Source organism: Stegostoma tigrinum, chromosome 3 (genome assembly GCF_030684315.1).
Source record: "Stegostoma tigrinum isolate sSteTig4 chromosome 3, sSteTig4.hap1, whole genome shotgun sequence".
Classification (NCBI taxonomy): Eukaryota; Metazoa; Chordata; class Chondrichthyes; order Orectolobiformes; family Stegostomatidae; genus Stegostoma; species Stegostoma tigrinum.
In genome coordinates, this window is record NC_081356.1 from 17,615,501 (window position 1) to 17,632,708 (window position 17,208).

The window sequence follows — 17,208 nt, forward strand, 5'->3', positions numbered from 1 at the left end:
GTCACTCTTTATTCCCCCAAGTTCTCTAGTTTCAATTTCCTATTCCACCTGATGCAAAATACTCGTTTAGTATCTTCCCCCATCTCCTGTGGTTCTACACCTAGGTGACCTTGCTGATCTTTAAAGGACCCTATTCTCTCCCTAGTTATTCTTTTGGTCTTTCTGTATTTATAGAATCCTTTTGGATTCTCTTTAACCTCATTTGCCAAAGCTATCTTGTGTTGCCTTTCTCCCCCTCCTGACTTCCCTCTTAAGTATACCTCTGCTGCCTTTATGCTGTTCTATGCACTCACTCAATCTCCTGTCTATACCTGATATATGCAACCTTCCTTTTCACAACCGAAATCTCAATTTCTCTAATCACATAGCATTCCCTATACTTACTGGCCTTGCCCTGCATCCTAACAAGAACATACTGTTTCTGGACTCTCGTGTCATTTTTGAAGGCTTCCCATTTCCCAGCCATCCCTTTCCCTGTGAATATCTGCTCCCAAACAACTTTTGAAAGTTCTTGCTTAAAACCATCAAGATTGGCCTTCCTCCAATTTAGAACTTTAGCTTTTAGATTGGGGTCTGTCCTTTTCCATCACTATTTTAAAGTAGCATTATGATCACTGGCCCTAACGTGCACTCCCACTGATGCCTCAGTCACCTGCCCTGCCTTATTTCCCAACAGTAGGTCGAATTTTGCTCCTTCTGTAGTGGGACATCATTGCTGGGCATCTGGTGTCACGTGAAGGCACATTGGGTGAGGATAGCATATTTCTTTCCCTAAAGTATGTTAATGAACCAGATGGATTTTTACTACATTTGACAATGGTTGCATGGTCGCTATTCAATGAACTTTTGAATTCAATAAAATCTGGAATTACATTTCACCATCTGCCTTTGTGAGATTCAAACCCTGACCCCAGAACATTGGCCTGAGGTTAGGATTACCAGTTTAGTGACATTATTACTATGCCTAATGGTAATGCACTTGGGGATGTCCTGAAGTTGTGAAAAGTGCTGTGTAAATGTAAGTTCTTGAATTGAAGCAAAGTTTTCTTGTATATCTATGAAAGTAGTGTAATGATATGTTTCAAAGTTAAAAAATGCAATCGTTGCAAGTTGAAGACAGTGTAAATAAATGTTATTGAAATTGTGAGGAAATGCTAAATCACTCTTTTAAAGATCAGCATTTTAAGTTAGCCCTGCTTTCTAAAATTTATTTCATATTGAAACAAACGTGAAGGATTTTGTAAAGAATAGCAATAATTAACTTCAAAATAAGATTAACATGTTTTGTGTATATATTTCATTTACAGCTTTTGCAATATCTTCGTTCAATTTTTTTAACTGATATTTGAAAAATGGAGTTGAGGAAAAAGTACCTTGAGTGTCCCTTCAAGCTTCCTTTATTGCCTATTTCTCACACACTACAGTTCTTAAATGGAAAGGCATAAATTTGCTGAGAGCTGAGGGTTCGACTACAGGACCAACACAAAAACTCAGACATTTGCAGCATAGAAGGAGATTGTTCAATCCATCCTGTCCATAACAGCCAACAAAAATCTGATTAGTTCTGAGGAGGAGTCACTGGACCCGAAATGTTAACTTTTATTTTTTCTTCACAGAGGCTGCCAGTCCTGCTGACCTTTTCCAGCAACCTCTGTTCTGTATCTGACTATGCTAGCCCATTTTTCGGCTTATGGCCAACAGCAATGGCAACGGCAGCATAAGTGAATACCTAAATTCTGCTTAAATGTTACAAGAGTTTCTGAGACAACCACCACCTTTTCAAGCAATGAGTTCCAGATTCTGACCACCTTCTATGTGAAAATGTTTGCCCATCACTTAGCTTTCTACCTGTTACCTGAAATTTATGCCCCCTGGCTTTTGACCCCTCTACAAGTGGAAAAGTACCTTTTTGTCCACCTTTTCTATGGCCCTCATAATCTTATACATCTCTATCAGACTCCATTTTGGAAAATCAAACCAAGGTAGGACTTATACAGTAAATGGTTGGGTCCTGAGGAGTGTTCTGAAACAGGGCCCTAGGAGTACAAGTACATAGTTCATTGAAAGTGGCGTCACAGGTGGGCAGGGTAGTGAAGAAGGCATTTAGCAAGTTGGCCTTCATCGGTCGAGGCATTGAGTATAGGAGTTGAGAAGTTATGTTATAGTTGTATAAGTCATTGGTGAAGCTTCCCTTGGAATATTGTGTACAGTTTTGGTCACCTTGTTATAGGAAAGACATAGTTAAACTGGAAAATGTGCAAAGAAGACTTGAGGATGTTGCCAGGACTAGTAGGCCTGAGTTATAGGGAGAGGTTGGCCAGGATCAGACTTTATTCGTTGAAATGTAGGAGAATGAGGGGTGACCTTATTGAGGTGTATAAGTTAAGACGGGCGAAGATAGGATGAATACATATAGTCTGTTTCCCAAGGATGGGGAATTGAAAACTAGACAGCGTAGGTTTAAGGTCAGAGGGGAAGGAGTTGAGAAGGACCTGAGGGGCAACTTCTGCATGCAGAGAGTGTTGGGTATATGGAATGGGCTGCCAGAGAAAGTGGTTCAAGCAGGTACAATAGCAACATCTAAAAAAACACTTGGATATGTACATGGATGGGAAGGGTTTAGAGGGATATGAACCAAATGCAGGCAATTAGAATTAGCAGTGTGGACACCATAGTCAGCATGGACCAGTTTGGGCCAAAGGGTCTGTTTCCAAGCTGTATTACTCTATGACTCCTCCCTTAACCTTCGCTGCTCCAGGGAATACAACCTCAGCCTATCCAGTCTTTCCTCAAGGCTGAGATCCTCCACCCAGGCAGTATCCTGTTAAATCTCCTCTGCATCATTTCTGCTATAATCATGTCCATTCTAAATAAAGTCAAGTATCCTTCTGCTGCCTTAATCGTCTCATCTACCTGCAGTGCCACTTCCAAAGATCTGTAATTTATGCACCAAGATCCCTCTGATCTTCAGTAATTTCCATGATCCCAGTGTTCATTGTGTCATGGCTAATGTGGACTCAATGGGCCAAATCACCTACTTTCACACTTCTGGGATTCTGTGATGACTGTTATATCCTTTGTCTTGTCAGACCTCCCAAGTGCAATTCCTAACCGTTTCCTGTGTTGAATTCCATTTGCAATTGCTGTATCTACTTGCACAGTCTATTGGTAGCCATGAACTGCAGGAGACTATCATTCTCACTATTTACCACCCTATCAAGAAAGACTAACTTCAACTGTAGAGAAAGGCTGAAGTTTCGGGCCTGGAAGTGTCTAAGATGCTGCTTGGCCTGCCATGCTCATCCAGTTCCACACTTTGTTATCTGGGATTCTCCATCTGCGGTTCCAATTATCTCGCAACTGTACAGAACACTGGTGAGACCACACCTGAAAAATTATGCACAGCTTCCCATGCCAAACGAAAGGTATACTTGCAATGAGAAAGTGCAGCAAAGGTAAATCAGACTGATTCCTCGGATGGTGAATCTGTTCTGTGATGGAGGATTGAAAGGCTAAGTCTGTATTGTCTAAAGTTTAGAGTAAAGAAAGATGATCTCATCAGGAACCTGAAATTCTTAGTGATAGAACAGATGTAGAAAGGGTGTTTTCTTTGGTGTGTCGTCTTGAACCAGGTTACAAAATATAAGACAGGTCATTTAGATGTGGAGACACCTCTTCACTCAGAGGGTTGTGAATCCTTGGAAATTTCCTACTCCTGAGAGCTGTGGAAGTTTTTAGTTTTAATTTTAATTTTAAGACAAAGATTGCTTGATTTCTAGTGTCAAATGGTCAAGTGGTGTGGGAATTATGTGGGAATATGGAATTGGGGCAAATGGTCATCAGAATGACATGCAGGTACAAGGGGCTGAATGGCCTAATGCTGCTTTTATGTTCTCATGAGGACATTTCATATAACTGGCATAGTAAACCTTCTATCTTAAAAGCAATCTTAAAACAAATAAAGGTTTCCTATCTTGTGATAATTGTAGTTCAATAAATGCTTAAGGTCTTGATTGTAAATGTAGCACCGCACCTTTAACAAAACAGCATGTCCAAAGGCACCTCACAAGAACATTCTCAAATAGCTCTTGATACGCTCGGTTGCAGTTTGACAAATATTTAACTGTTAACTTTTCTGGCTTCACATTATCCCCTTTGAATGAAGCTGAATACTAATGAGTTTGGAGCTTGAATTAAAAAGCAACAAGAACAAGCCAGTGAGATTGGGAGTAGTTTTGTGTTTAATTTCACACAGCCAGCACATTCATGCTGGTTTTATTAAGACAGACCTGTGCATTCAGTTGGGATTCACTTATACAGGAGGGAGAAACGACAGGTGCGGAGTTCAGTGAGTTAAAGTCAAAGTGCAAATAACCCATTTGAACAATATTACAATGATGTTTACCAATTCAAGCACCATGCACCATAAAACCTTCAGAATATAAACAAAGAAGTCCGCCAATTGAAATTTTTCAAAAATCGTTGGCTTTCGTCATTAAGTACTTTTTGAAATGCAGTCCTTGTAATTAGCTGTAGAGTAGTTTGGACTATCATGTTTTCAAACGTACCAAATAAATTCCAGGATACCTTTCTTGGCTTTCAGCACTTTTTCAGTTCTGGTTGAAAGTGGAACTGATCAGCCTGGACTTTTAGTAAGCAAGATCAAAATAGTTTCCAGATAATATTGCTGCACTGAATAGGCTGGGGCTTTTTCTCTCTGGAGTGTCAGAGGCTGAGGCATGTTTGTAAAATCATGAGGGGCATGGATAGGGTGAATAGTCAAGGTCCTTTTCTCAGGGTAGGGGAATATGAAACTAGATGGCATAAGTTTATGGTGAGAGGGGAAGATTTAAAAGAGACCTAAGAGGCAACATTTTCGTGCAGAGGGTGGTGCGTGTATAGAATGAGCTGCCAGATGAAGTGGTGGAGGTGGGTACAATTACAACATTTATAAAGCATCTGGGTGGGTACATGAATAGGAATGGGTTCAGAGGAATGTGGGCCAAATGCTCGCAAATGGGACTAGGTCAGATTGGGATGATGGGTCGGCATGGATGAGTTGGACTGTAGGGTCTGAGTGCTTTATGACTGACTCTCTAACACTTGACATTGAAGCATGCGAGGGGATACATGGGTAGATCAGTTCAGCCAAAGTGGTATGAGTGACGTTTGGCACATCTGTAAGACCAAAGTAGGAGATGGAGTGCTTTACAGTGAGAGCCTGGAGCTTTGAGTCTGTTTGATGCCTTCAATTTCTGTCAGTAGTGAAGTGATGAAACTTGGAAATGTTCAAGTGACCAGAATTGAAGAAGTGCAGAGATATTGGCAGTTTGGAGAACAAGAGGATCTACAAATATAGAGAGGGACAAGAACTTTAAGATCTAGGCATTGTTGGATTCAGATTTGATGTAAATGGGTGAACGTGAGTGATAAACAAGTGGGACGTTGTGTGTGTGTGTGTGTGTGTGTGTGTTAGGATGCAGACAGGAGATGTTGGATGAGCTTAAAGTTATCGGGTGGGAAGTTGGCCAGGTGAGCTTTGGGATTTAAGTATTACTGGCTGGGGAAATATTTATTGTCCACCTCCAGTCACCCTTGAGATGATTCAAGTTTCAGCTCACCATCTCTTTAGCAAGGGAAATGAAGGATGGACAGTAAATTCCATCCTTATCAGCATTACCCTCATCCTGTGAATAAATAAAAACCACACTGAGCGAGAATGCTACTCTTAATCACTTTCTCTCAATTGCTTCTGCACTGGAGTTTTGAATGTTGTCTTCTGAAATAGATTTATCGTGTTCATTTGAATGATGCAGTGCTAACTGCTTCCATCCACTTTCTAACTTTATATGGCCTTTTAGACGTAAATGCAAAAGTAGCATGATAGAATGGAGGTGGGATTGGAAAGAGAGCATATTGATCAAAAATGGCTGTCAGTTTTCTCCCACAACCAGCAATGAAGTCAATTATAAGTTTCAGTTGAAAATCTGTGATCAGGATTGAAGGAGAACCCAACTGCTCTTCAAATATTACATTCATGTGAGTGGATAGCAGAATCTTCAGTTTAGTAGATCATTGACAAGTCTAGAACTTCTAACAGTGTAGCACTTCGTTATTACTGTAGTGCATGGTTGGTCTTAGATTTTTTTTGCTGAAGTGTCTGGAATTGAATTTGCAGCGTGACTCAGTATAATTTTTAAAATGTCCTGCTGAGGAATTCGAAAGTGAAGGTATGTATGACCTGTTAAACTGTAGGTAAGGCATCTACTTAGTTCAAGAAGTTTTATTTCCATTGGTTATACACAGACAATAGCCAGTTATTTTAGAAGAATGATCCTGGGCATGAAGGACAATTGAGAACTCTGGATCTAAACTCAATGGTGTTTAGAAAGATGAGGGGGCAGTGGGGACTCTCATTGAAATTTAGAATACTGAGAGATCTGGATTGAGTGGACATGGAGACGATGTTTCCACTTCTGGGAGAGACTGGGAATCAAGAGCACAACCACCATGTGATGAGATGACCCTTGAGAACTGAGATGACAGAATTTCTTCAGCAAGAGCGCTATTAAACTGCGGAACTTGTTGCCTCCATAGCCTTTTGCAGCAAAGTGATTGAGTATATTGGAAAACAGAGGTAAATAGATGGTAAGGCCATCAAGGGCTACAGGGAGAAGGCAGGAGACTGGGATTGAGAACCATATTGGCCATGATCAAATGATCGCGCAGACTTGATAGATCAAATGACCTAATTCCACTCCTGTATTGGTTGACGGTCTTATTTAACTGCTGTTTTTAGGTCATGTAAGTTACATAATAATACCAACTACTGGGCTGTGGCTAAGCAGTATCTTGAGTACTTTTAAAAATATTTTGCTGAGTCATGTAGGAACTTGTTAAGATTTCTAGTCATTTTAACGCTTGGTTTTACATGAAATTGCATTTTATTGTTTTAAGAAACCCAATGCAATACCTTGTAAAGCTGACGAGAAAATAAACCTGAGTTGGTTAATTATTGGTTTGGTTTTTTTTGATAAACTGATCCAAAACATTTTCCTCCTACATTGTCTTGTGCCAATTGAGTATTAGTCTGTATGAATAAGATGGTTGTTGTCTTGTGAGTGATGCCTCTTTCTCTTGCCCCACCCCAGAAAAGAGTATAACTCCTTACTTCCAAGATAATAAAATGTGAGGCTGGATGAACACAGCAGGCCAAGCAGCATCTCAGGAGCACAGCTGAGAAAACCTATTTTCCAATTTGGGATTGAATTGTCAAAATCAGTTTATATTCGGGGTCAAAAGTAAAGCGCTGAGTTTGCTGGAAATCGGAACTTGAAACAGGAAGTTTGGAAACACTCTAGTGGGGCAATGTCTGTGGAGTAAGGAAAACAGAATTAAGTTTTTAAGTCAATGACCTCTCATCAAAACTAAAGAGATGAATTTTAACTATGTAATAAGCCATTGAAAATGAGAAGAAAAGCATCAAAACAAGTTCTGTGATAGGATGGAGAGCAAGAGTGATTAAATTTTAAAAAAACTAATGATGTTGCCTTCACAGTGTTCAAGCCACCTTTTACAACTTTTACCTGGTTTGGGTAATAGTTGCAAGGAACAAAACACCAAGGCCTTTCTTGTAATCAAAGACTGAAGTTTTCTGTGGAGGATGAGAAAAGGACTTGTACGTGTAAAATATTGGTCTAGAAATGGATTGACTGTGAGCAGTGTGGGAATATTGGCCATTGACTTGATGTTGCTTGGATTTGTAATGCCGTTGTTGTAAAAATTCTGCTGTCCTCAGCTTAAGAGAATAATTCTGGAATTTGGGATTGAAATTGAACCTTACTTCAAACTTTAAAATTTAATGATGTGGATACTTTGCATTAAATTTATTAGAGAGCCACATCAGGTAGGACAGAAGTGAAAGCCACCGTCTGTGAGGCAATGTTAAACATTACATTCTTTCATGTTAATCCTGCCAGTTAAATGCACTATGATTTTACAAAGCATGCTTTTGGGGTTTGTAATTTGATGATTAAAGTTAAGGAGCTAAGAATGTAGACATCAATTTTGAAGAAGGTATCATCCTATTGAGAAGAAATATGATTGGAAAGCAGGGCCATAATGTACTATGCGAGCAACTACTCTGAAAAACATACTACCCCAGTCAGAAGATTGAGAGTTCAGACCCTATTTCAGAGAATAATTCAGAGAATAATTAAAGCGACAGAAGTGTAAGAAGGGGAGCATTTGGAGCCACTGATCATAATTCTTCTAGTTTTAAAGTAGTTATGGAAAAGGATAGAACTGATGAAAAAGTTAGAGTTCTAAATTGGATGAAGGCCAATTTTGACAGTATTAGGCAAGAACTTTCAACTTTTGATTGGGGGAGGCTAAAGGGTTGGTTGGAAAGTGGGAGGGCTTTAAAAATGAGATAATGAGAGTTCAGAGACAGTATTTTCCTGTTATTGTGAAGGGCAAGGCTGGTAGGTATAGGGAGTGCTGGATAACTAGAGAAATTGAGGCTTTGATGAAGAGAAAGAAGGAGGCATATGTCAGGTATAGATAGGTGTGTTAAGCCAATCCCTTGAAGAGTATAAGGGCAGTAGGAGAATACTTGAGGGAAATCAGTAGGGCTTAAAGGGGACATGAAATAGCTTTGGTAAATAGAGTTAAGGAGAGTCCAAAAGGATGAAGGACAAAAGAGTAACTAGGGATAGAATAGGGCCCCTTTAAAGATCAATGTGGCCATCTATGTGTGGAACCACAGGAGACTGGTGAGATACTAAACAAATATTTTGTCTTGTTCTTTAATGTGAAGAAAGGCATGGAAGCTAGGTAACTTGGGGAAAAAAATAGTGATGCCTTGGAAAAAGTTGATATTACAGAAGAGGAATTGCTGGAACAATTAAAAGTTGACAAGTTCCTGGGACCTGATCCGGTGCAGAACTCTGGTAAGCTAGGGAGGAGATTGCTGTGCCCCTTGCTGAGGTATTTGTATCATTGATAGCTATGGGTGAGTTGTTGGAAGACTGGAGATTGGCTAATGTGATACCATTATTTAAGAAAGGCCATAAGGAAAAACCAGGGAACTGTAGACAGCGAGCATTGTGAGTGATGGGCAAGTTGTTGGGGATTCTGATGGATAGGATTTATATGCGTTTGGAAAGGTCAAGATTGATTAGGGGTAGTCAGCATGACTTTTTGGCATGGAAAATCACATCTCACTAACTTGATTAAGTTTTGTTTTTAGTTTGAAGTGGTAACAAAGAAGATTGACAATGGGTGAATGGTAGACATTGTCTGCGGATTTCAGCAAAGCATTCAACAGGGTTCCACATGGTAGACTGGTTAGAAAGGTTAGATCACTTGAGATCCAGGGGCAGCTGGCCATGGATACAAAATTAGTTTGAAGGTATGAGACAGAGGATGGTGATAGAGCATTGTTTTTAGGACTGGAGCATGTGACCAGTGGTTTGCCACAAAGATTGGTGCTGGGTCTGCTGCTTTTCATCACTTAGATAAGTGATTTGCAAAGGAATATAGGAGATATGGTTAGTAAGTCTGCAGATGACACCAAAATAGGTGGTGTAGTGGATAATGAGTAAATTCCCTACAGTGTAGAAACAGGCCCTTTGGCCCAACAAGTCCACACTGCCCCTTGAAGCATCCCACCCAGACCAATCCCCCTATAACCCATATACGCCTGAACACTACAGGCCAATCCACCTAGCCTGCACATCTTTGGACAGTGGGAGGAAACCGGAGCACCCAGAGGAAACCCACGCAGACACGGGGAGAACGTGCAAACTCCACACAGGCAGTTGCCTGAGCTTGGAATTGAACCTAGGTCCCTGGCGCTGTGAGGCTGCAGTGCTAACCACTGATTCACCGTTCTGCCCCCAAATGAAGAGGAATATCTCTGAGCACCATGGAACCTTGAACAGATGAGCCCATGGGCTGAGAAGCAGCAGATGGAGATTAATTTAATTCGATGTGAGGTGTTATATTTTGGTAAGGCAAACCAGGGCAGGACTTATACAGTTAATGATAGTGTCCTGTGGAATGCTGTCAAACAAAGAGACCAAGGGGTGCAGGTGCAGAGTTCCTTGAAAATAGAGTTGCAGGTAGACAGGTTGGTGAAGAGGGCGTTTGGCATGCTTGCCTACATTGGTCAGTGCTTTGAGTATAAGGGTTGGGAGGTTGTGTTGTGGATGTGCAGGACTTTGGTGAAGCCACCTTTAGAATATTGTATATCATTCTAGTCCCCTTCCTGTAGGAAGAATGTTATGAAACTTGAGAGGGTGCAGAGAAGGTTTATATAGATGTTGATGGGAGTGGAGGGTTTGAGCTATTGGGAGAGGCTGATTAGGCTGAGACCTCATTCCCTGGAGTGTTGGAGACTGTGGGGTGACTTTATTAGAAGTTTATAAAATGACAAGGGCCATGGATAGGGTGAATAGCCAAGGTCTTTTTCCCAGGATAGAGGAGCCCAAAACTAGAGAGTACAGGATTAAGGTGAGAGGGAAGAGGTTTAGAAAGGACTTGAGGGCTGACTTTTTCATGTAAAGGGTGGTGCATCTATGGAATGAGATGCCAGAGGAAGTGGTATTCGTGAATAGCACGGGTTTAGAGGGATAAGGGCAAATTGCTGGCAAATGGACTAGATCAGATTTGGATGTCAGGTCAGTGCAGATGAGCTTGCTGAAGGGTCTGTTTCCATGCTGTATGACTGCCTGATCAGGTGGAAGTAGGAGCTGACACAACCCTATTTCAATTAAAAACAGGGCTGTTTTTCTGATATGTCAGTCAATACCTCTCAAGTAACTTAATAAAATGAATGATTTGGTCACTTCCATGGAATGGGATCACTGTATGTATGACCCTCCTGCGTGCAAGTAGGCTGTCAACTTGCCAGAGTTGTGAGGGTAACTACATGTCAGAAGTGCATAATTGGGTCAAAGTACAGGTTCCCAGAAATAGTTTCAGTTGCCTCTAAATTTAGTTACTTGATCAAATGTGAAGCCATTGGGACCTGTGCTTCACAATGTTCCACAGATGTGTTCCTTGCTGCATTATCTACTGTGAACTAGCCCAGAATTATATGTTAGTAATAATTGACATCCCTAGCCAATGAGCCACAGTGGTTTGCCTTGTCCAATTTAAAACAGGCTCTCACATTGCAAACGCAGTGATCTTGTAAAGGACTTGGATTAGTGAATAGGCAGTTTCAAGTCTAGGAGATGATATACTTTGGAAGGAAGAATGTGGAAAGGCAATATAACACTAAATGCAATTTTAATAGAAGTGTAGGAAAACTGATCGAATTTTGGTTGTATGCAAGTCTTTAAGTTGACAGACTAAATTGCGAAAACTGTCCTTTTATAAAACACAGACATGTGAATCTTAGCCTTAGTAAAAGTAGGAAGGAGTACAAACCATGACTGAAATGTGAAACCTTCATAAACTATGGTTAGATCTCAGCTGATATGTTGTTCAGTTTGGGTAAGACAGTTTAGGAAGGATGTCAAGGCCTTGGGGAAGGTACAGATACAATGCGCTAAAATCATACCAGGGATTTTGAGAGACTAGAGAAGCTGGTGTTTTGTTCCTCTTAGATCACATAACCATAGATTTAATAGAGGTGTTCAAAATTCTGAATGGTTTTGATTGAGAAGCTGTTTTCTGTGGCACGAGTGTAGGTTACCAGAGGATACAGTTTTAAGCTGATTGCTGATTGCTTAAAGAGGTGACGTGAGGAAACTTCTTTTTTGCACAAAGAATTAATGTCGTCTGAAATGAATTGGTGATAGGAGCAGATTCAGAATAACTTTCAAAAGGGAATTGGATACGCAATAGAAGGGAAAGAGTGGTGGAATTGGGACTAATGGGATAGTGAATAGATCTTGCACAAGTATGATGAATGAACGACCTCCTATGCAGTATCGATACCAAAACATAAAAAGTATTGAGATTATGTTCAGTTGTACAGGGTGTTGGTCACATCACATCTGGAGTACTGTGTACAAAATTGGTTTCTTACAGTATTTAAGGAACGGTATTAATGTTTTGGAAGCAGTTCTGCTATCTGAAATTGATGGATTGCCTTATGAGGTGCAATTGGACAATTAGGCTGGAGTCCAGAAGGGTGAAAAGTGACTTGTTCGAAACATTTTAGAGCTTGACGGGTCTTGAGAGGATAAATGTGAAAAGTGTTTTGTGGGTGAATTCATAATCAGGAGGTTACTGTTTCAAAATAAGAGGTTAGCCATTTAAGACAGCAATTTGGAGATTTGTTTTTCCTCAGGTTTGTGATTCTTGGAAATTTTCTTCCTCATACAGCAGTGGAAACAGCATCCTTGAATATTTTTAACATTGCTTACCAGGTGTCTGTCTAACTCAAAGTGGTGAAAAGTTATCAGAGGTTGGGAGGGAATGTCATAGAGTTGGATGTCTGTAGCCTTTGGCCCAACTTACCCATGCTCTCCAGTTTTCATAATTAGAACATAGAACTGTACTGCATGGGGATAGGCCCTTCGGCTCACAATGTTTTGCCAAATGTGATGCCAAGTGAAATTATTCCCTTCTACCTGCCATTGGTCCATATCCCTCCATACCTTGCATATTCATGTGCTTATCTAAAAATCCCTTAAACACCCCTATCGTATCTGCCTCCACTACTGCCCCAGCAGTACACTCCACACTCCTACCACTCTGTGTAAAAAAAAGAGATTACTGTGTTTATTAAAAAAAACACTTGCCCCTCATGTTTCCTTTGAACTAACCCCCCCAACTTTAAATGCATGCCTCCTAGTTTTAGACATTTCAACACTTGGTGAGTGTGGGGTGGGTGGGGAGAAAGGGTTGACGTTCAGAATCTATCTTTGCATCTCATAATTTTTTAGACTTCTAGCAAGTATCCCCTCAACCTGTGCAGCTCAAGAGAAAACAGCCCAAGGTTTTTCAGGCCTCCTTTATAGCTCATACTCTCTAATCCAGGCAGCATCCTGGTCGACCTTTTCTGCACCTTCTCCAAGGCCTCCATGTCCTTCTGTTAATGTGGTAATGCGAATTGTGTGCAATAGTTTAAATTTGGCCCAACCAAAGCCTTACAAAGTTGCAACATGACTCCCTGACTCTTGTACTCAATTCCCTGAACAATAGAAGCAACCATGTCATACACCTTCTTTCCCACCCTATCTACTTGCAGGGCCATTTCCAAGGAGCTGTGGACTTGAACCCCAAAATCCAACTGTACATCAATGCTGTTCATGGTCCTCCCATTAACTGTGTACTTTTCCTTCACATTTGATCTCCAAAGTGCAGCGTCTCACACTTACCCAGATGAAACTCCATCTGCCATCCCTCTGCCCGTATCTGCAACTGATCTATATCCCACTGTATCCTTTGACAACCTTCTACTCTGTCCACAACTCTACCAATCTTCTTATCGTCTGCAAACTTACTAACCCACCCATACACATTTTCATCTAAGTCATTTTACATATATCACAAACAGCAGAGGTCCCAGTATGTATCCCTCCAGAATGCTACCAGTTACAGATTTCCAGCCTGAAAAACACCCATCCATTAATACCCTCTGTCATCTATGGGCAAGCTAATTCTGAATCCATGCAATGTGAGGCTGGATGAACACAGCAGGCCCAGCAGCATCTCAGGAGCACAAAAGCTGACGTTTCGGGCCTAGACACTTCATCCTCTGATGAAGGGTCTAGGCCTGAAACGTCAGCTTTTGTGCTCCTAAGATGCTGCTGGGCCTGCTGTGTTCATCCAGCCTCACATTTTATTATCTTGGATTCTTCAGCATCTGCAGTTCCCATTATCTCTGAATCCATGCATCCTGGTCACCATGGATCCCATGCATCTTGAGCTTCTGGATGAGCCTACCAGGAGGGACCTTGTTGAAAGCCTGACAAAATCCATGTAGACAACATCCACTGCCCTTCCCTCATCACCTTTGTCACCTCATGACCTGCGCTGCACAAAGACTGTGTAGACTGTCCCTAATTAGGCCACGCTTTTTCAAATGTAAACTAGTCCCATTTGTCTAAATCTGTAAAGACAGAGAACCCTGAAGGGACCAAGTGGCTATTAATGCATTTGTTTGTTTGTATGTAAGTTATGTCACTTGGGGTGACTAAATTTGTTTTGATTTATGTGAATTTTGACTATTTACTGAATGTGGACACGGGGTCAAGGGGCAGAGTGAGCTACTCTTGCTCCTAGTTTGTACGAACCACTAATTTGATAATCTGCCACTGTGAACGGACCATGTGTAAGGAGTTTGAGACATTTTGTTTTTTCCCAATCCCCTGAGGTAATGGGCTGTCATTGTACAGAACTATGCATTATACAATGTGAAATTGGAAAGAGCACAATTCCCTCAGGGCTCAGCACAACATGGTGTCTTTGGGAAGCATTGTCCTCATTCTACTGAATACAGAAAGAAATAGATTTATATTTGACATGTCCCTTTTCCGTTGTAGTGGAAAGGGAATGTGGTACACTGGCTGTATGAGACAAATGCTAGGGCATGTTTGCCTTATCTAATTTGCAGATGGATAGCTATGAGCAGCCTTTGGCATATCCCAGGGGCAACACTTAGTTGCTAACCCAGGGTGGTCTGTACTTGATGGTGGACCAGTTCCATGGGTCGTAGTGACTATTTAGAGCAGGCAAATTGGAGCCCAGTTTGTATTGCTAAACAACACTCTGACCATCTTTAAAATGAGGTGCATCATCGGTATTAGCCAGCACCTTCAGGAGAAGAAGTGGAGAAAACTGGAAAGAGACTTTTTATTCATTGCAGTAAAGCATCTTTATTTTGGTTTCACATGGTTATCACTTCATTCTTTCCGCTTTTGATTTGTTTTCCAGAGTTTGGTTTATTAGCCAAGTCCTTTATTGATGAGGGAAAGCTGGTACCAGATGATGCAATCACTCGAATCATACTACATGAACTGAAACAAATGACCCAGTACAGCTGGCTGCTTGATGGTAAGGTTGTTTGCAGAATGGACAAAGTTCCAACTGTGTACTTGAAATGAATTTACACAAAGTTAAAATATTTTTATATAAGTGTCTAGCATCAGAAAACAAAACGATGGGATATTTGCTGCATTGCTCTACTTTTATCATTGAATCCGAATGTCATGCCTCAATTTGTGGTCTGATGCACTCTAGCCTGTGAGAATGGCAACAAATAGCGATGGGTAGAAGTCATCAGTTTTAATTTCTGGCAATTTGGATTTTTCTGGCAATTTGGCAAACGGTCCGTTGGCTGAAGTAGAGTTACTGAGTCTCTCCTTCCCTGGGAAGGACACCCACACTCAGACACACTGGGATCTGGGAAGCATGTAGACACTGTGTTTATGGAAAACCGCTTTTCCAATTATGTTTATTTATTCAGGCTTCTAAATTCTCTTCTTTCACACCTGATTTTTGTGTTATACTGCGAGTGAATTGTTAACATCTCCAAAAAGCCAGCATTCTGTGAAGAATCAGGCTGGGCGGGGCTGAGACAAATGAACTCAGGCCGACGGTTTAAAATGTCTCTGATCTTGAGGGAGTAACTCATACTGCTGCCAAGTCATCGAGTGCTCACTATTCTTAACTCTAAGGGACTGCAGTTTAATGCGAGAGGGAATTGGATGATGATTTGGATCGAAATAGTGTGTGATAATATAAAGAAAAAGCAGGATATTGTGACGAGGTAATTATGCTCATTTGAAGAGCCAATGCAGGCACAATGTGATGAAAGATGTAAGATTCTGACTGTGCTGAGTCCGGGTTTATTGTCAATCCCGAGTTAGTTGGGATGGCAAGCTGAGGGCAACAGACGAAGGCTTCACGGAGATAGACAGGGTCAAACGACTGGGCAACTAGATGACAGTGGGAGTGGGATGTGTGAAGTCATTCACTTTGGCTGTATGAATAGAAAAACCAAAAATTTTAGAAGGTATGACTTGTGGATACTCATACAATACCGATAGTGAGCATGTAAGTACAGTGATAGTTAGGAAAACAAGTTGCATGTTTGGTCTTCATTGCAAGGAGATTGGAATACAAAAAGAAAGAAGTTCTTGTATAATTAGGAATGTAGCACTTCGGAGCAGGAGTAGAACATTCAGTTAGCTCTGCCAATCAATAAGAGTTACTTACATTGTAGAATGGAATAGGCTTGTAAAAGACAGTTCGAGTTACTCTTGGAGTTATTCATGGAGGTTAACTTATTCTGTGGAGAGACTGACTCTTTGGGTCATACCAGACATAAAACGATAATTGTATCTCTCTACAGAAGCTGCCAGACATTGAGTTTCTACATCACAGTAGAAGCTTCATCTACAGTAAGTTGGTTTCATTTATCCATTGGAGAAATTGTTTCCCCAATTCATCCACACTGTCTACCGCTTCCAACCACAAAATAAAGGGGAGAATTGGGTAAACAAGTGATGAGCATGGAGTTGAGCTCTCTTGCTTAGTGAACAATGTGTACTAGGAATTCCATCTTCAAATGTGGCAGCCAATTTTCAAACAAGTTCCTGCATCTTAGAATTGAGATAAGTGACCATCTAATTGATGTTTGGGCTGTCCAGAATGCCATGTTTCACCAAATATTGTAATGGGAACTTTTACAGACACCTGAGTGTAAATGTTTTAAGGTTTTATCTGAAAGACCGCAACTTCAACAGTTGAGCCCTAATTTATTTAGTGCAACATTGTACAGCTTACAATTCAATGACATCCACTTTTTTATGATTCAGATACAAGTGCAACCACTGAGTCAAGGCTGATGAGATAAACCCTCATAGTTTTGCAAGAATCAAGTATTAGCACATCAAAGGCAGTTTCCTCCTCCTCCCAATTAATCTGTTTCTGGAAGTCAGTGTTCTGCATAAAGAGAATAGCATGTAGCAATGTTCTAATTTTTGCGCTTGTGTAAAGGCCAGATCTAGGGGAAAGAGGCGATCCTTTCACGCATCAAATTAGCTACAAAATTGTTTTCTTTATGAAAATGGAGGACCTATCCTTGAGTTGACATTTGCTTCTGTAATGACAATGGAGGATTTACTTGTACTGTATCTGTGATTGCTCGCACAAAAAGTTTTCCGAATGTCAGATAGCTGGAGGAACTTGATAACGACCGGGTGATTTCAAACAGGCGCTGAGAAAAATTTTAAAGTTTTTAGT

General features: G+C 40.8%; 1 protein-coding gene across 1 annotated transcript in view; it reads left to right on the forward strand.

Moving 5' to 3' along the window:
- Positions 1-17,208, forward strand: part of ak3 (adenylate kinase 3) — a 31,760-nt gene that overhangs the window by 4,435 nt on the left and 10,117 nt on the right. Inside the window, exon 2 of the mRNA XM_048527940.2 lies at positions 14,896-15,015. Coding sequence (XP_048383897.1) covers positions 14,896-15,015 — 120 coding nt within the window. The remainder of the gene's footprint in view (positions 1-14,895; positions 15,016-17,208) is intronic.